General features: G+C 44.6%; 1 protein-coding gene and 1 long non-coding RNA gene across 2 annotated transcripts in view; one reads left to right on the top strand and one right to left on the bottom strand.

The window, feature by feature from the left end:
• LOC148509086 (B-cell receptor CD22-like) overlaps positions 1–20,041 on the bottom strand; it is a 66,840-nt gene extending 46,799 nt beyond the window's left edge. Inside the window, exons 1-2 of the mRNA XM_088443645.1 lie at positions 19,973–20,041; positions 19,532–19,894 (exon numbers count right to left, since the gene is read on the bottom strand). Coding sequence (XP_088299771.1) covers positions 19,532–19,894; positions 19,973–20,012 — 403 coding nt within the window. The 5' untranslated portion in view covers positions 20,013–20,041. The remainder of the gene's footprint in view (positions 1–19,531; positions 19,895–19,972) is intronic.
• LOC148509085 (uncharacterized) overlaps positions 1–20,092 on the top strand; it is a 55,281-nt gene that overhangs the window by 1,108 nt on the left and 34,081 nt on the right. The gene's annotated exons all lie outside the window — the stretch shown is intronic.

The raw sequence follows: 20,092 nt of genomic DNA, 5'->3' as shown, positions 1-20,092 counted from the left end.
ATATGGAGAAGAGGATGTGGTCAGGGTGTGAGGGAAAGAGCAGGGTGATAGAGAAGAAGATGTGGTTTGGGTGTGAGTTAAGGATGAAGGAAGAGAGGATGGGTTTGGAGTGTGAGGGAAGGAGAATGAAAGAGGAGAGGTTTAGGACAGAGTGTGAGGGAAGGAGGAGGGTAATGTAGAAGAGAAACTGGATGGAGTGTGAGGGAAGGAGCAGGGTGATGGAGGATGTGACTGGGGTGTGAGGAAAGGAGGAGAGGATTTAGTGTGAGAAAAGGAGATGGCTGATGGAGAGTATATGACCATGGTGTTAGGGAAGGAGGAGTGTGATGGAGGAGAATATATAGCCAGGGTGTGAGAGAAGGATGATAAGATGTAGCCAAACTGTGACGGAAGAGGATCATAAGTAACTGATTAATCATTAGGCAGATTAGAATGCAACCAAGGGTGCCATGGCTTGGGTGAGTACCAGCCCTCCTTACTGGAGCATAGCTTGAGCAATAAAGGGCAACATTGAAATGCACCCAGCTCCACCCGGTACTTTTAGCATTGTGACACTACAACATTGGCAGATGTCAGTGCAGCAGAGCTGTCATCAGGAATGTAAAGAAGATGAAGAACACATGGGATGGAGTTTGAAGTTAAGGCAGTGGTTCAAAAACTCGTGTGCCGCTGTGCACTTGCAAGGGTGCCACAGGTTGGTGGTCAAGGACCAAATTCATTTTTTTATGTTCAATGTGAGAGGCAAAACCAGTGCTGGTGGCTGCCAATCATAAAATACATGGACAAACAGAGCACAACCGTCTCCACCACATTACTAAACCGAAGGATGAGAGGTAAGCAGAAACTACTTATTTATGGCTCTATTAGTGAATAATAATTTGGCACCCTCCTAACACGCCATATTTGCCTCAATAAATTCATTAATCATGCCATTTCACCTCTGTTTGACAACTCATCCCTTATAAGCTCTCACGAGCAAGGCCCTCTTCCCTCATGTACTCTTTCTTTGCTTACCTGTGCCATCATCTCCTCCTCAGTATTATTTTGCAATCAGTGGCTCTAACCCATGGGTAAAGCTGTCACCAGGGCAAAGTCTAGGCTTCACGCTCCCTCCCCTGCCTCATTTTTTAATACTTTCTTATATGCATTTAGATCATCCAGATGCCTGTTATATGCCATCAGACTCCTTCAAATGTCCTTATATGCCATCATACTCATGCCACTTATAGTGTATACCATCAGATCCATCTAGATATGTCATCATATACCATCCCCTCCATAGAGCTTAGAACCACAACAACTGGATATACACACAATGCATAATATTTGCATACATCTCTGAATCAGGCCCAAAGTCTGACTATTCCAGAGGCATGCAACAGGAGCTGAGGAGGGAAACGTGTGGACTGTGGATGCCCAATTAAAGACCATACTCCTCTGAAGCCATGTGCTACAATGCACTGCCCTTGTTTCCACCCTGACCCCCTCCTTACAGTCCATGTCAGGACCTGTTTCTACTTGCTTCTGAATGTTTCAGGACTGGAGTTGAATTCACAGACTACCTACTAGCTCTAGTGCAGAGCTGGGCTCTCCAGCTGCTGTGGGACACATCACAGCATGCCTTGCTACAGTTTTGCTATTAGGGCAGGCTAAATTATGGCAGGGCATGCTGGGATCTGTACTTCAATAGCAGCTGTAGGGCTGCTTACTGGCCACCCCTGCTTTAGTGGCAGCAGCACAACATGTTCACAGTGGCAGCAACAGTGGCACTTCAGGGGGACTAAGGGGGCACATTTCCCATGTGCTGGACTTGAGGGGGCACTGAGGAGAGGCTGCTGAGGAAGAGGGGGGGATGGGGCCTGGTTGCTGCTCTTGTGGGCTTGGAGCTGCTTGCCGACCCCTGCAGGCAGCCATCTGCAGTCCGACCTTGAGAGACACTGCCTGTGTCAGTCTAATGTGGTGCCATTCACAAGCCAACCAAAGCTTGTGGACAAGCAGCCAATCAGCATTGGCTGCTGGTCCATGAGCTCGATTGGTTCATGACCAGCAACACATTAGAATGAAGGCAGTTCTGACAATTCCACAGGGTGTATCAGTCCCATGCCACCTGGAGCTCACCCACCACACAGCCCCAGTAGGTAAGAGAAGGGTCTTATTCAAGAGGCAGACAGATATGCTCCTGTGGTGGCGCACTAACATGAATGATAAAATAACTTTTTTAATTCAGGTTAGTGCACCACTACAGGACAACTTCTGTCTGCCTCTTGAATTTGAATGTTCTAAATAGTTGTCAGCTTGCAGCAACCCCAGCATAATGTGACTATTACTGTATAATAAGGTGAATATGGACATAGAATACATAATCCATTTATACAGGGATGTTTTGTAGAATACATTAACATAGGGAGTAGTGCAGTACAGTAGGTGCTTTCTTCTTTGGATAGGTAAGAGAAGGGATCTGGCATATTGGGACATGTAATTTTAATGTGTAAATCTGTTTTTAATAGTTCTTATAGTGCCCCCAAATCTGGTGTATTACATCTGTCCGCTCTGGAGGTCCACCGTCACCTGGAGGCATTACAGTGGCATAATGTGTAAGGGGCATTACTGTGGCATAATGTAGTGTAATGGGCATATGGGTATTGCTGTGACATGTGTTGTAAGGGGCATTACTGTGGCATAATGTAGTGTAATGGGCATATGGGCATTACTGTGGCATGTCTTGTAAAGGACATTACTGTGGCATAATGTGTTGTAAGTAGGTATATAAAGAGACATTTTAAATGGGATTTATTATGAGGTGAAGGAGTTAATACATTAATAGAGTTAATTAAGGAGAGGGGAACATTTTATTAGATTACACAAATTAACCCAAGTGTGTATGTGTGTGTGCATGTGATAGGGAACATAGAATGTAAGCTCCACTGGGGTCAGGGACTGATGTGAATGGACAAATACTCTCTGTAAAGCACTGCGGAATATGTGTATGCTATATAAATAACTGATAATAATAATAATTATTAGACTGAGGAAGGTAATAATGGGATTGATGAATATGAAATAAATTATTTGTTGATGCAGGATTAATAAAAAATGAGGATAAGTGAGTTAATGATTATAAATATGACTACATGGCTTATTAATGATTACAGAATAATATTGTATCAGTCACAAAATATTCTGTATTGCATAGCCATCTCAAAAATGCTCTCATTTTTGAATGACAGTTTAAAAAATGTTCTCTGCTTTATATGGCTGTTTCCAAAATACTATGTGATGTATGACTATCTCAGAAATGCTTTCTGAGTTGTAAGGTAGATTCTAAAATGTTTTTTGTGTTGTCTGGAGGGTTCAAATTGTTCTTTATATTTAATGGCAGTCACAGAAATGTGCTCTGTATTGTACGGTGGTCACAAAAAATCCTCTCTATTGTAATGCTGTCATTTGAGTGCAGTCTATATTGAACAGCAGTAAGTTGGGTGTTTTCTGAATAGTATGGTTGTCATTAGAATGCTCTCAGTATTGATAGCTGTCATCAGGAGGCAGTTTGTATAGTATAAAAGGTCTGTACATATTGGGCCAAAGGGTTGCCCTGAGTTAGCTGGCACACTAAGCTAAGCGACAGTAGTGGGCAGCACAAACACTTGGCAGTTCAACTTCAAACATGGCTAGGAAAGAGAATGGCACTGCAGTGGCAGAAATGATCACAGTTTAATTTAAACTATTTAAAGCTATAGAATGTTTTTATTAATCAAGAACTAGATTAGAGTCCCAAGAGTAGGGGTGTGCATCGGTCACTTTTCGTGTTTTGGATCTGGATCTTCGTGTTTTGGATCTGGATTGGTTTTGCCAAAACCACACTTCCGTGTTTTGGGTTCTGGGTTTTGTGTTTTGGATCTATATATTTATTTTAAAAAGCATAAAAACAGCTAAAATCACAGAATTTGCGGGTGTTTCTGCTCCTATGCTATTATTAACCTCAATAACATTAATTTCCAGGCTATTCTGAACACCTCACAACACACAATATTGTTTTTAGTCCAAAAGGTTGCACCGAGGTAGCTGGATGACTATGCTAAGCGACACAAGTGGGTGGCACAAACACGTTGCCCATCTAGGTGTGACACTGCAGTGGCAGACAGGATGGCAGTTTGAAAAACTAGGCCCCAAACAGTACATAATGCAAAGAAAAAAAAGAGGTGCAAGATGGAATTGTCCTTGGGCCCTCCGACCCACCCTTATGTTGTATAAACAGGACATGCACACTTTAACAAACCAATCATTTCAGCACCAGGGTCTGCCACACAACTGTGGTTGAAATGATTGGTTAATTTGGGCCCTCACAAAACAAGCTGGCAAAGCTGGCAATTAATCTGTCCCTGCACAAACTGGCTCTACGGAGGCAAGATGTCGTCCTCATCCTCCCCTCATCCACCGATTCATCACCCTCTTCAGTGTTGTGTACATCCTCATCGAGTATTAAATAGTCCCCACTGGAATCCACCACCACAGGTCCCTCTGTACGTTCTGGAGGCTGGTTTCCCTGGAAGAGTTGGTAATTCATTTTTATGAACATCATCTTCTCCACATTTTGTGGAAGCAACCTGCTACGCCTTTTGCTGACAAGGTTACTGGCTGCACTAAACGCTCTTTCGGAGTACACACTGGAGGGGGGGGAAACTTAGGTAAAATAGAGCCAGTTTGTACAGGGGCCTCCAAATTGCCTCTTTTTCCTGCCAGTACAGGTACGGACTGTCTGACATGCCTACTTGGATGCAGTCACAGATGTAATCCTCCACCATTCTGTCAATGGTGACAGTATCATATGCAGTGACAGTAGACATGTCAGAAATTGTTGCCAGGTCCTTCAGTCCGGACCAGATGTCCAAACTTGGTCCTGCCTGCCCTGCATCACCAACAGCGGGTTGCTTAGGATACCTAAGTTGTTTCCTGGCAGCCCCAGGTGCGGGAGAAAATGAAGAAGGAGCTGTTGACGTGTCACATTCTGTTTCAGCTGACGGTGTTTTCACCAGAAGGTCTTAGTTTGCACCTCTGCAGGCCTGTGTCAGCCGGAAAGAGAGACACCACATAGGATTTAAACCTAGGATCGAGCACGGTGGCCAAAATGTTAGTGGTCTGATTTCAACAGTTTGACCACCCTCGAATCCTGGCAAAGTGAATGAAGGGCTTCATCCACAAGTCCCACATGCCAACCGTAATCGCTCCATCATAGCTCCTCCTTCACTTTCTCCAGCTGCTTGTGCAAAAACCTGATGAGTGGAATGACCTAACTCAAGCTGGCAGTATCTGAACTGACTTCACATGTGGCAAGTTCAAAGGGCTGGAGAACCTTGCACAACATGGAAATCATTTACTGCGCTTGAGTCAGGTGCATACCCCCTCCTTTGCCTATGTCATAGGTGGATGTATAGGGTTGAATGGCCTTTTGTTGCTCCTCCATCCTCTGAAGAATATAGAGGGTTGAGTTCCACCGCGTCACAACGTCTTGCTTCAGGTGATGGCGGGGCAGGTTCAACAGTGTTTTCTGGTGCTCCAGTCTTCAGCATGCAGTTGCTGAATGGCAAATGTGGGCAGAAATTTTTCGTGCCACCCAAAGCGTCTCCTGCACGCCCCTGTCATTTTTTCAGAAAATTCTGCACCACCAAATTTATTGTGTGAGCAAAACATGGGACGTGCTGAAATTTGCCCAGATGTAATGCCCGCACAATATTGGTGGTGTTGTCAGAGGTGAGTCTACGTGGGGTAAGCCACTGGGCAATGATTTCCCTCAGTTTCTCTATGAGGTTGCTGGCGGTGTGCCTCTTACTGAAACCAGTGATACACAGCGTAGCCTGCCTTGGAACGAGCTGGCGTTTCTGAGCTGCTGCTACTTGTGACGTTGCTGTTGTTGCTGCGTAAGGTGATACATCTAACCAGTGGGCTGTCACAGTGATATGGGAGTTGACTGTGTGGTTTGCAGGTGCTTGGATACAACAGGACAAAGGGATTTAGGTGTCCCTGGACTGCTTACAGTCTTAGCCAAAGTTTCTAAACTTGACAGTAACTTTTTATGAATGCGCTGCAGGTGACGTATAAGGGAGGATGTTCCTAGGAGGTTAACGTCCATACCCCTACTTATTACACCTTTTATATAAGCTACATATGGCAAGACAGTTGTTGTCTGGATTTTGATAGAAATATTGCCAGACCAAAGAGGTGGAATGTTTGGTCTTCTGCCCAGGCATGACCGTGATGGGCTTTTTCATCCCACACACATCAACTTTCTCCCACGGAGTCTGATTTCAACAAACCACATCATCATTAGAATCCTCCTCGTCAACTTCCTCCTCAGCACCAGCTACACCAGTATCCTCATCCTGTTGTACTTCAACAGTGACATCTTCAATTTAAATATCAGCAAGTGGTCTGTGGGTGCTCCTTCCAGCACTTGCAGGGGGTGTGCAAATGGTGGAAAGAGCCACCTCTTCCCATCCAGTGTTGGGAAGGTCAGGCATCGCAACCGCCACCACACTTGGACTCTCCTTGGGGATTTCTGATATCTTCTTAGAAGCCACAATTCTTTGCTGTGCTTTTCCAGCTTAACTCAATTGATTTTTGTAGTGGGAGGAGGGCTTCCATCATCATGTGAAGCTGAACCACTAGTCATGAACATAGGTAAATACCTTAGCCGTTCCTTGCCACTCCGTGTCGTAAATGGCATATTGGCACATTTCTCCTCAGATGATATAAATGTTTTTTTTAAGGTCATTTTCCTGAACTTTGTCATTTGGGATTTTATATGCCCTCTACTATGACATCGGGCATCGGCCTTGGTAGAGAACATTGATGGCATTTTATTGTCTATGTCATGACTAGTGGCAGCAGCTTCAGCACTAGGAGGAAGTGGTTCTTGATCTTTCCCTATTTTATTTTTATAGGACAAATTTTGGTCCTCCATTTATGTTATATTGATATATACGTGCTGCTAAGTTGCACAGAAAAGAAGAATTTTTTAGATTTTTCTGGAGTGCACTTTGGGGTTTACACCACCCTTTAAGAGATGAGCCAGCCGGCCTTTTACTTATGTTACAGGCGCACGCTTGGCGCTGCTCCTTTGTTGATGCACGTGCGGCTACAGCCAATACAATTCACACACACACAAAAGTTCAGTTTTTATTTTTTTTGGAGTGCACTTTGGGGGTTACACCACCCTTTAACAGACTTATGACACAGGCGCATGCTTTGTGCTGCTCCTTTGTTGATGCACGTGCTTCTACTGCACACACTGGGCCTGATTCAGAGCCGCTCGCTCTGAATCAGGGCTGGGGAATTTTTTTTTTGGATCGGCCTCTTGGCTGCTCGCATATCTGTGGGTGACCACCCACAGCTATTGCGAGCGGCCATGATGATGGTCGCGATGGTCAAGACCATTGCGACCATTGGGCTTGCGACGAGACCCTTGTGGTAGGGTCTTATGGCTGCAAGCCCCAGAGAGATTTCGGCTCTAACAGAGACGGAATCTCTCCACTGACATCGCACTTGTCAGTGGGGCCGGCCCCAAATGGCAGGCATTCTCATGGGAACGCTTCTGTTAGGTCAGCCAACCCCCTGGCCCGCACACCAAAGGGAGCGAGCTGTCACTGAACATCGACAGCTCACCCCCTTTGTTGCGAGACCCGGAGTGCCAATGCGGGAACCTTTTTATAAAATCCAAAACCCACGAGATCCGACAGCAGGATGATGACGTTTTGCCTCGATTTCAGATCCATGTCAGGCGGGAAAACTCGAGCCTGACTCATATCCGACTCTGATCGGGGGGGGGGGTTCGGATTTCAGAAATCCGAACCCTCTCATCCCTATCCAAGAGTAGTACAGGGAAATGGAGGTGGAGTATTTAGTGGAAGAGAGATTGATTGAATAATTGATCATTATTTTATTACTGCTATAAGAAAAACAAATCTGAGAAGTGGAAAATGCTATTAAAACACAAGCACCCAAAATGGATGAAAGTGGTGCATTAATTAAATGATTCGTTGATTAATTATAATTGATTAATTGATTAAGAAAATTTAATTTTAGGCCATAAAATAATACATTGTTAATAGCCAAGAATTCCTCACAAGGGTTGAAATAAAAGCCAAGAAAATTAACAGTTGCACTGCAGAGCAGAAGACTCCAAATCATTATATACTAACAAACATTATGAGGCTGACCTGCTGGCCAAACCACCTCCCCTAATTGGGTAACACACCCCTGTAGTACATTTATGAGGTGCACCAGAGAGTCTGAGTATGAGGGATAATACCATGTGTTTTCTCCTAAATCTAGTCCACAAGCAAAGAGATTTTCTGTTTATCTATAAACTACAAGCTTGCAAGCATTTCTGTTGACTCTTGTGAATAATCTATATAAAATAATCTTGTGCATATTACATAATAATAATAATAATAATAATAGTAGTAATAATATTCCATAGTTCTGTTTAAGTTTTTTAACAAATGACAACCACTTCACACTGCAAATCATACAGAGCTTATATTATTAACGTGGTGGCACTGCACAGTATCACGGCCAAAAGTTTTTAGAAATCACACAAAAAATTGTGATTTTGATACAAGTAAAACAAAAAAAAAAAACTGGCCACGCCATGTTACACACTATGCAGATATTAAGGCGGTGGCCCTTGGCCTACTCACCATTAGTTTTCTTAAAAACTTTTGTATCACAGCCTCAACTTTTTAGAACACACACATTTTTTTTTCCTTTTTGTCAAAGTAAAACAAATAAAACAAAATACTGGCCACCAATTGCAACACATTGTGCAGATGTTAAGGCGGTGATCCTTGACCTACTGACTGTAATACCCATTTTACACCACAGCCAAAACCCAGGTTATTACAGGGTTACAAAAATAGAAAAGGACAGGAAAAAAAGGGGGCAATAGTTCACCGCACAGATCCTCAACAGATTATCATTGGCAAGGAATAATAATGGTGCTATAGCCGCCTCTGAAATTAAATACGATAGTATAATATCTTTAGTAATTCAGGGTGGTGATGCTACCTAGAGTAATGCAAGGGTTAAACAAAGCCAGAAGTATAAGCCAAGAGAGACTTAAACCTAAGAAACTCTATAATGGTGCACTCCAATAGCTTTGAAATATAACTATTAAAACATAACTTTTATTAATATCATTTAACCTTTCAGAGTAAAAGGACTCACAATAATGTCAAAGATTTGGCAAAAGTAGTGAAAAGAGTGAATAAAGAAATCTTTGTTATAATAACCCAGATAAAGTATGCAAAATACAGAAAAAACATATAATAGACAATACAACATGAAACATGTATTAGTAAAAAACATCAGGTTCGAGTGATGTTAATTGTACGCAATAAATATAGTATCAATACAATCTTATAATACCCTATTTGGGTTGTAACAGCGAGATAAAAGGATAGAAAGATAAAGAGTACCAGATTCAAAACCAGGCTCTGCTGCTTCTTTCACACTTCAAAAAGTGGAGAAATAGGAGTGCGAGATCTCCAAGTAATGTGACCCCTAGAATAAGTAGTCAACATTGGTCCATCTTGTAACCAAATCACTACTACTTGTTGTCATTCCAAATGGTATTGGACAGTATTAGAGTGAAATATAAGGTTTAGAAGTGGGCCAATGGGATAGACAGGTAAGTAATCATAAAAAAAAACCCTGAAATTAGGTAGGGGCTATCAAATTGGGGAATAATCACTTTTTGAATATATAACAGCCAATTAGCATTGAAATGCTCTAATTACAAAATATAGTGGATAAAGAAATGCAAGTTAAAGATAAGTGGGTGCTAAAGATTCTACAACCAGGCTCTGCTGCTCAGTCTCATGCACTGTTGAGGAGGAGGAGTGAGAGATCTGCTGGTGTAGAAGTCCCGTGTAAATTAAGTTAATAGAGGTCCCCGGTCTTCAACCCCAATTTCTGCTGTTGGTTGTCATACCCAATGGGCCTTGGACAACAAATTATAGAATCATCAGATTGGTATGAGAACCTCTCAGAAAAAGGATATATATTAAGTGAAATATGATGTGAGATGTATCCGGAATGATTGATCACATAACAAAATAGTGTTAAAGAAAGCCTCATAAATGAAGTGTATTGATACAATTAAATGATAAAGGCAAAGGCTGATCTAAATCTTAAAGCAAGGGGATACATTTCAACAGTGGATGTAATCTTGGCACCCAATCATGATAAATGGCATAAGAAACGTTTTTATCAAATCATACATCAAAAAGGAGTGATACATTGGATAGGAGTCTCATTATTCATCTTAATTGAAAGCGACCATCTTTCTATCATTAGTATGAACAAGGTAAACCAGATAAACAATTGACTGGTTTAAACAGAAGAACTTCAATACGATTCACATCATAAATTGCTCATAATAACAGAAGTGGGAGAATCATAGACATCAAAAGCAAGTTGCAGCAGTAAAGGGGTAAATCCCACAAAGGAAAAAAATCACTTAAATTGACAGATAAATGTAATAAAATTACCATTCATGGCTTATAATAAATAACATATTGTTACTTATTAGTACAAATCGTATCTGAAAGAGCATATCACACAAGCATATACCATACATTGGCAGTGAAAGGGTATTCCCAATTGCCATAGTGTGCTTTTCAGTGAATAATGTTGTGCTGTTACACAATATCAAACATGCTGTGTCTGCAAGAGCAAATCATGCTTTGGCAATGAGAGGTTAATCCTAGTCGCCGCGGTATGCTCTATCTTGCAGTGACATGTTTGAAATAAGTTAGTGTCTAAAACAAAAGTTCCACGGATACAAAACCTGGTGTTGGGGTGTCCCGTATTGCGCAGTCACGGGAACACCCTAGATCCATGCCGACGCGCGTTTCACCTTGTGGGCTTGGTCACGGGGGATACAGCTCAGTAAGTCTCCCAGTATGCAGGGTCTATGTACACTTGTGTGGCCAATAGGGAGAACCAAGCTGAGTGACAGTCACAAGTCTCAGCCTATTACACACAAGGGAAAGGGGAGAGAAAGATGGGAGGGCTTAAGATAAGGGTATTCCCCGTATGTGTCATCACAGTAGGTTGGAGGAGAATGAGAGACATGATCAGAACTATCTGTTGTGCACATCACATCATCTCTATACATAGTAGTCAAAACCACTTACACCTATATGAATGGATCAATTCAGAATGCCATTTTACAGAATGGTAAAGGCAAACAAATGTTAGGTATAATGGAATTTGAAGAAAATAAATAATAGGGAGGGCCAAGCTGGGTGACAGGCATAGGTCTCCCCCTATTACTAAGGGGAAGGAGGGGGGAAGGGGATGGGAAGGCTGGGGAGAGGGTATTCCCCCATATGCATCATCACGTCAGGTTTAAGAGAGATTGAGAGACGTGATCGGAAATTATTTACTGTGTAAATAGCGTCATCTCTCTCAATGGTAGTTGATACCAAATGTAACTGTAAATGATCTCTTAATATTACACTGCATGATGATGCAGGCAAACAAATATTTAAATAAAACGAAAAACATGCAGAATAAGAAAAAGAAAAAATATATAATAATGATATGTCGCTGTGTCCTTGAGAAGGATATGAGGGGGGATAAATATATGTAATAAATATATGTAATAATAAGGGATCTAATAAGTGAAACGGTGGTGTGTGTGTTAGTTTTATTGGAAGTTGTTATTGATCATATCAATTAGGAATATGAAGGTGACAATGAGTACATATAATAAACTTTTTTACTAATACATGTTTCATGTTGTATTGTCTATTATATGTTTTTTCTATATTTCACATACTTTATCTGGGTTATTATAACATAGATTTCTTTATTCACTCTTTTCACTACTTTTGTCAAATCTTTGACATTATTGTGAGTCATTTAACTCTGATAGGTTAGATGTTATTAATAAAAGTTATTTTTTAATAGTTGTATTTTAAAGCTATTGTAGTGCACCATTCTAGAGTTTCTTAGGTTTAAGTCTCTCTCGCTTATACCTCTTGTTTTTCATATAGCGGGGTTAACACGGGTAGCTCCTTGGTGAAAAAGGGGACAGGGTTGGATTCCTGGGTCGAGTGATCCTGCAATCCAACCCAGGTAACTTGCTGGGTTTACCACGGGAATGACCCGTGAAACCCAGCAGCCTAAACGGCGCAATCTGGGTCATGATGACCTGGAGCGTTGCCCATCTTCAGTGTCGCTTGGAGATGATGTCATCTCCAAGCGTCCACTTCCATGCCAGAAGAGTCGGGTCTCTACAGACTCAGCTCTGGTGTGAACGGAGCCGACTCGGGAATATCCTGGGTCGGCACCAGCTAAATTCTGGGTCTGATCCGGTTTGGAACCCTGCTCCAACCTCCGGGTCAGATACAGAAGTTAGGTATAAAAGCAGTATTACTATTATAGATCACAGACAGTATCACAGCCTGAAGTCTCTATAACATAAAAATATACAATTTTCACTTGAGGACACACTTAAACTCTCCTCAAGGATTTGTGACGTTTTTGAACACTCAGTTTGTTGTACTGGCCAAAGCATTAACACCTGTCCACTAGACAGGTCAGGCTGGGGATCCCTGGGGAGGTGGGGACCCCACAGTAAAGGGGTTTCTCCTCTCCAGGGAACCCCAGGCCTGACCTGATAGCATGGGGATATCCCCGGCACCTCAGTGCGGTGTGTGCCTGGTTGATTGTGTAAAAAAATAGATTAATATTATCTTTTACAGTAGAACTAGAGGTCCCAGTAAGTTTCCCCTGCATGCTGGTACTTGGTGAACCACAAGTAACATCATGTGGGACATTAAGAACCCACTGGTACTTTTATTTCACCTGCAAAATAAATATTAAAATACAGATAAGTCTCACACACCGCTTGGGGTATCCTAGAGAGGGGGAACCCCTTTATTGGGGGGTTTCCACCTCCACAGAGATGCTCGGCCTGTGCTCACTAGCAGTCAGATGTTAATGCTTTGGCCCGGGGACCTGGTGAAAAGGTTCCCTGGCTGTGTCATTACCCCCCCCAGTAGAAAGAGTCCGGTGGTGGTTTTGTAAAATGTGGGGATCCCTATTCATTTTGTCCCTCATAGTTCCAAAACCAGGACTGACTCACTGAGTGTCAGCATACTGACTATTTCTTTCATTTGTTTTGTCTTGTGACTTACACCTGCAAACTGACCTGTGGATCTGGATGTTCTAATTTGCCTGGGAGATCTGCTCAAACATGCAGGCTGCAACACTCCCAGTGTGTGCATCTAGACTGCTTTTCCTTCCAAGCTGATTACTCACCTGAGTCTCCTTCTGTCTGCAAATACCTGATTGGAATAGAGGGTGTAGTCCAAACAGTAGTGATTGCTTTGAATTGCAGAGATTCAAGATACAATTGTCTTCTGTGCATGCTTGCCCTGATTCAGAGCTGCTTGCTCTGACAGAGCGCTCGCTCTGAATCAGGGACGGGCTATTTTTTTTTTAACGGCCTCCTGGACTCTCGCATAGCTGTGGGTGACCACCCACAGCTATAGCGAGTGGCCAGGAAGATGGTCGCGATGGCCTCCCAAATGGAGGCGTTCACATGGGAACACCTCCGTTTGGGCAGCCACTCCCCCGGACCGCCCACCAAAGGGGGCGTACTGTCACTCAACATCAACAGCACGCCCCCTTTGTTGCGAGACCCACAGCTAATGTGAGCGGCCAGGATGATGGTCGCAATGGTCAAGACCATCACGACCATCGGGCTTGCGATGAGAACCTTGTGGTAGGGTCTCGTGGCCACAAGCACCAGAGAGCTTTCGGCTCAAACAGAGCCGATATCACTTGTGATGTCAGTGGGGCAGCCCCCAGATGGTAGGCGTTCTCTTGGGAATGCCTCCATCTGGGCAGCCATCCCCCCGGCCCGCCCACCAAAGGGGACGTGCTGTCACTCAACATCGACAGCACTCCCCGTTTGGTGCGAGACCTGGAGCGACGGATTGCCTGTCGCTATCCAGGTCTTGCGCATGCACACGATGGAGCCAGCTCCGTCGTGCGCATGCACTCTGGGCCACCATCGACCCGGTTGCAAGCACTCAGAGCTTGCGACCGGGTCTGAATCAGGCCCAGAGTTCCATCTTAAACTCAGTATGGGTGCAGCCATGTTGGATTCAGTAACCTGACTTTTCTCCACCAGTCAGACTGCTGCTACCATACCACCTGACCGCATCAACCAATCCCTGCCAGACCCAGGATATAAGGGCGCATATCCACTTGCTGATTTCTATGTGCAATTGAACAATAACTATATTGTTATTGTTCAATCGCGAATGAATCATGCATGAATCAGTCACACTAAGGTCAGAAACGACCAGCGATGCATGCTCCCGCTGGTCGTTTACGACATAGATCATCGCCCGAACATGCTGAACAACCTGACGATATCGTCAGGTTGAGCATGTTAGGGGATGATTGATGTGCCTACACTGATTGACTGATCGTTCAGTGTAGGCATAGCACAGACTGAGAAACGACTGCACCATTACAATGTCATAATTGTGCACTCATTTCACAGTCGGCAAGTGGATATGTGGCTTAAGTATCCTGCACTGACAGCATTCATGGCTCAAGCTCCTTGACTAGCCATCTACAGTTTACCAGTGGATCCTGCTTTGGTCCCAACTGATATCAGTTACCATCGGTCCCATCCAATACCAGTTACACAGAACAGCAGCAGTCACTGGACACAGGGGACCTAATGCGATCACAGCTGCAATTACACACAGAGTTCAACTGCGATAGTTTGCTAATACATTGTGATCACTATTCTGTAGCAGCACTACATAAGGACACCCACTTTAGCTTACACACATCCGTTATGTTTAGCAAGACTTTGAAACCATTGGTACAATCGAGAACCATCGCAGCCTCCTGCACACTTGCACAAAATCAGACCATACTCATAGCATGCGATGAAGTTAGCAATTTCTAAGTCCTCAGGCTGCATATGGCATTGCAGTGTCTAAATTATACACACCGATGCAACGGCATTGAGATACACTGGAACACTTGCGTTTCGCCAATGACCCCCCATCACCACCCGCAAATGGCACTTCCAGTCAATCACGCTGCAAAGGGTTTGCGTAGTCACTGTGATCGCAGTCCCAATTGCAGTGATCAATTTGTGCATGCTCACTGCGATGCATATACATGCGCAGAATGTGTCAGGTTTCGGCTTAGGATCGGCCGTTGCTCACCTCAGTGCCTGCTTTCCCTGACCTCTTGAGCAGTCAGACGCCAGTTGCGGCAGTGAGTGACGTGCTGAGGATTATGCCTGAGGTCCACTAGAACATCCATGTGTTGTTCCGTGACTTGGTTTCTGCAGTTACCGTCATGGGCACAGCCATGACAGTCTACATCACTTGATTAGCACTTCACACAAAGGTAGCATTGGTTGCTGTCAGCTGACACTGTCTTCCAATGGACTGCTACCTTAGGTATTTAGCAAGGCTCTGGACAACAGGAAGTTGCCTGTACAATGTTGCTACTTCCAGTAAATACTTGCTGTACAGCGTTCCAGGTTCCACACTCCTTTCTTCTAGTGATTCATTCCTAGTTTTATCTTCAGTGTGTGTACTCAGTACGTCATCTGAGTACAATCTCTTAAAGTGTCATCTTCCTGTGCTAGTTCTGTGTATGGAACCACAGTGTGTGTACTCAGGGCCTGATTCAAGCCTGCTCGCAAGCGGGTCGATGGTGGCCCAGTGCGCATGCGCGAGCCCCGGAGCGAGCGCAAAAAGCACTCGCTCTGTGGCTCACTACAAAAGGGGCGGCTGTCGATGTTGATTGACAGCTTGCCCTGTTTTGTAGGCATGGCAGGGGGATGGCTTCACAAATGGAGGTGTTCCCAAGCGAACACCTGCCGTTTGTGGGCGGCCCCACTGACATAACTAGTGATGTCAGTGGGAGAGCTTCCGGCTCTGTTAGAGCTGGAAGCTTTCTGGGGCTTGTGGCCACGAGACCCTACCAGAAGGGTCTCATCGCAAGCCCAATGGTCAAGACCATCGCGACCATCATCCTGGCCGCTCGCAATAGATGTGGGTGGTCACCCACAGCTATGCGAGCTGCCAGGTGGCCGCTCCAAAAAAACCCCCAAAACTCCCTGATTCAGAGCAAGCGCTCTTTCAGAGCGTCCGTCTCTGAATCAGGCCCTCAGTACGTAATTCATGTACTGACTCCTAGTGCTACTGGCTGCAGCTTAAACCCAAATCCCACTTAGAAGGGTCACTGGTGAACACCTCCCAGTAGGTTAGACTCCATGCCTTTGGTCAGGTCTCGCCAACATCCGGTACTTGTGGATGAGGAGGACATACATTCAGGCCCCTCTCCTTCGGTTCCTTTCCCAACTTGGGACCTCGACTTCTAATCCCTCAGCACAAGAACTCTATAGCCAAAACATGACAGAACACAACAATCAGCCGATTGCGTATTACCATCTGCGTTCCTTGCTGACTCCTATCCAGGGACTGGAATGGACACAGCATAGCAGCTACTGGACATGTTGTCACAGCACAAACTAGAGTCAGTGTTGAATGGCACCCAAATCACCGGGAGAGGGACTTATATAGAATCCAAAACATGCGAGAATCTGGTGCTAAAATGATGATGATGATGATGTTTTCACTCGGATCCATGAATTTTGGGTGGACTCTCGGGGTTGAGGGCTCTGCAGCACAGGGGTTAAACTTGGCAGTGATCAAATCATTCACAACCTTTGTCAATGCAGTCCCTGGGGCTGATTCAATTGTGGACGCACTAGCTTTTGCAGCTGCTTACATGTGGGCAACTGCTGTTGCTGTAATATGCTAATGCTGCAGGAGGCATCATGCCTTCTGCATGCATTACTGATACTAGCTGTATTTTAGAATGCAACATTGGATCATCTGTGATCACATTGGCCAGCTAAGTGACCCATGGCGCCATGCAAGCCAGTTGCCGCAGATGCTTAAAAGAGATCAGCTGAAGGAGACCCTGGCCTCACCACTCCCCCACAATGGTGGCAACATGCCTCCATTTTGAGAAACGAAAGGCCGTCACTGCCCTCTTTCCACCCCAAAATGGCAGCAGACTACTAATGAGAGGCGTCACAAGGGGGGTGCGAGCTGCACACAGGTGTCACCCACCGTGGGGGTGACACAAGGTGCTGACTCCCCCTCAGTGCCTGACACTGCGAGGGAGCCGGCACTGAAAACAGGGCAGACACTCCGCACCTCCGGCACCACCCTTCCCCACTGTCTGCACTTAATCATACAGTAACCACTGGGGTTTGGACCGTGCGGCCACACCCCTTCCGGAGTGGCTACACCCCTTAATTTGAGACCACACCCATTTTCATCGGCACGCAGATCCACCGCGCACAGCTTCCCTCCACGCACCAGGTAACACTGCGAGGAGGGGTGCCACTGCTGTCAATCCCTGAGAGTCTGCTGCCAAACTGTGAATTATATTGCAGACCTGTACTGCACATGGGCAGATTTCCAACCATCTGAAATCTGCGTAAAACATTTCTTGCGTACTCTGCGAAATCAGGCCTTCTGTGAACTGTTGGGAACAGAAGCCTGACTGAAGTGGGTCCAATAAGTTGTGAAAATCATGAAAGTGGGTGAGGTGGGTTTAGGCAAGCCTCTCAAGGAGCTTGGAGGGACATGAGAGTGGAGCGATGGGATGTAATTTGAGAGAGAGAGCTTGGGTTACAATTGTGTTTTTTCATAATATAAGTAATCACTGCATGATTAAATAATGATGGACAGAGAGACAGGCTAGGATGTACTATAGGAAAAACGCAGTAAAAACCCAGTTTTCAGGGTTCTTACAGCATTTCCATATGTACTAAGCCCCAGCCGCACTTTTATCGGTGCAGAGGGTAATGCCAGAAAAACCTATGGGCATCTTACCGCAACCCGCTCCCGACACTTTGCCGTCATCATCCAGCGCTGGCCCCCACCCACCTGCTCTCCATGGACGCCGGCCCGCGGTCCTCCTGGGTCCTATGCCTTCTCCTCCTTCTCTTTTTCCGGGTGCAGGGAGGAGGAGCCTGAGCACAGGTGACCAGCAGGAAGCTCCCAGGGCTCGGAGGGGGCGGGGTCCCGCGGAGACCCCATCACCCGGCATCAGCTGATTCGCAAAGGGCAGCTGTTATCGCAAGGGCTGTCCTTTGCGACACTAATCGCATATGTTAGTACATATGTGATTAGTAAGGTTGTGGTGACTGGCAGAATGGTCACAGCAACCTTGGTACATCTCGGCCAAAGAGAGAGAGAATAGATATTAGTTGGAATAAACAAAGTACAGGGCACAAGTGATTTGTAAGGATGTAGGATTTTTGTATATATAGTTGTATAAACTTATTAATGGATGCACCAAAATATCACACTTTTATTTATGGTAGTGGTCTCTGGGGTAAGGTAAGAGAAGTTCAACTTAATCTAGTCTGGCACTTCTGACATGTCCCACAAGGCTCGATTCATCCAAAGCTATGATCCTTACAGATATTTAAACTAACCGCTGAATGTCCAGGGTCATTACAAGGTGTGTGTAGTAGCGGCACCTACACTGTCTCGGGGCACCTGCTTTTGGCTTGAAAGGTGCCTAGAATGACACCTTGTAGCCTGCAGAGCTACCAGGAACGCCCTTAGGATGCTCTGGGCACTGCTAGACGTCCCGGAGCTGGCGACTTTTCCCCCGGGGCATGACATCATAAAGTAATAGGTTTAGGCGCCACCCAGGGCACACATCCTCCCTGTTTTGGCCCTGCCGCAAGGTGTCCAGGTCCGCTGCCATTGCCGCTCACAGGTGCCATGGAAGTCTCAGCTATCACTGAGGTGATTGACTTGCAATCTGCAGGTGTGTCCTCTTGTGGCCTTTATCAGTTCTGTTTGTAATGTCATCAATTTATCCCTATTTAAGGAGGAACTGTCCCGCAATCTGTGTTGATTATTGCAAGCCCACCCTGCATTTGGAATCAGAGGTTCCTGTGTCCTACAGTAAGTTACTGACCTGAAGTTCCTGGACCTTAATTCTCCATTGGATTAACTCTTGCCTAAGCACCTGAATTTATCTATCCACTGTGTACTGACTTTGCCTGCTGATCATGTTTACCACATCAACCCCTGCCTGTGCTTATGCTTGAATATATCTGCTTCACTCTGTACCTACGTGGCTTGCTGACCATGTTATTGCTCAACCTTTTCTTTCACCTGTGCCCTGATATTAATGCCTCACTGTGCACCAACCTTGCTGTTGACCATTCCTTTTGGATTTTTCTATTTGTAAATCCCCCGAGTTCCTCTAAAGAGCTCAGAACATTGGCTACTGTCCTCCTAGCTTCAGAAATAAACCCCTTACCCTGTGACTCAATGTGACAATGTTTTCCTATGGCAACTCCATTTATTCCCTGCACCAGTTTTCATACATAATTGCAATAAGCTATCACTTTAGGAGGATTATAAAAAAAAACATTTACCTGTGACATCAAGGCCAATACTCCTCCTTCCATGTAGCTCATAGGCATTCTTGCTGGGACTTCCTGCTACTCCTGGATAATATAGACCTTTATCTTCTCTTCTCACTGGGTCTATCCTCAGAGAGCAGCTTCCTCCAGGTACCAATGAGGTTCGGCTTATGTAGTCACTTTTTACTGATGAGGATGTTCTGCTGTTAAAAATCTCCATGTAATACACCCTGTCATATAGATACCATACAGTACTGGACTTCTCAGACACCTTGTCAGGTACATAAATACATGGGATTTCCACACAGTGACCAATCAGAGCGACCATTTCAGAAGGGAACTCCCATCTCTGACACAAGGAACCCAAGTAAAAGCCTGAAAGATACAGGTTACAAATAATTAGATGTATGCCATTATATTTCATAAGTATTGTAAAATGAGAATTGATTTTACCTTGGAAAAGTGCGAGTAGAAAAGCCTTTGTAATATTCATCTTGTGCTTTGCTTTTTAATTGCTAAAACTGTAACCCTGGATGTAGATTCATTTCCTGTAAATTAAAAAAAAAACCTACA

Source organism: Taudactylus pleione, unplaced genomic scaffold (assembly GCF_031769625.1).
Source record: "Taudactylus pleione unplaced genomic scaffold, aTauple2 ptg000332l, whole genome shotgun sequence".
In the NCBI taxonomy this organism is placed as follows: Eukaryota; Metazoa; Chordata; class Amphibia; order Anura; family Myobatrachidae; genus Taudactylus; species Taudactylus pleione.
This window is presented reverse-complemented; position numbering and strand designations above follow the sequence as displayed.